General features: G+C 44.7%; 1 protein-coding gene across 1 annotated transcript; it reads right to left on the minus strand.

Moving 5' to 3' along the window:
* Positions 1–217: 217 nt before the first annotated feature.
* On the minus strand, positions 218–604 carry TM35_000281940 (uncharacterized protein; the record flags this gene model as incomplete). Its single annotated transcript, XM_029028225.1, has 1 exon — positions 218–604. A coding segment is annotated over one exon (387 nt), but the record flags the coding sequence as incomplete, so codon positions are not given.

A 604-nucleotide genomic window follows, 5' to 3' on the forward strand; every position in this document is an offset into this window, starting at 1 on the left:
AACAAAGAAAGAGGACACTCCCTTCACAAAATGATGGTTTGTCATGTGATGAGTGTCATAGGGAGTCCAATAGATTTGTACAGTAAAAAAGTACAAACAAGAGATTCATTGAACTGAAACAAAACCAATATCCAACCAAAAAGAACAGTGCCCTTACAATGCATTCATATCCACTCAAACAAAAGTTAACTGTGCAACTGTGTTATGGGAACACCGATCAGCACACGACAGTGCAACCCAGCACACACAACAAAAGAAGAGGTAGGGGAGCATTCGCCAACAAAGGACCGTTGCTGATGTCCATCTTTATTTTGGCTTGCTCTTCCTTGGCCATTCTCTCCAACTCCTGTTTGGCCTGCTCTTCTCTAGCCTTTTTCGCCTCCTCTTCCTCCTTGGCTTTTCTGTACCGCTCTTCCTCCTCAGCCCTTCTCGCCTGCTCCTCCTTTTTCCTTTTCTCCAGTCTTTCTTCCTCTTCTTTAGCCTCTCTCTCCTTTTTTTCCTTTTCCAACCTCTCTCGTTCCTCTCTGACCCTCCGTTCCTCTTCTTTTTTGGCCTTTCTCTCTTCTTCTATTTCCTGTGCTGCCACCCTTTTTGCCTCCTCAAT

Source organism: Trypanosoma theileri (genome assembly GCF_002087225.1).
Source record: "Trypanosoma theileri isolate Edinburgh chromosome Unknown TM35_Tth_28_V1, whole genome shotgun sequence".
Classification (NCBI taxonomy): domain Eukaryota; phylum Euglenozoa; class Kinetoplastea; order Trypanosomatida; family Trypanosomatidae; genus Trypanosoma; species Trypanosoma theileri.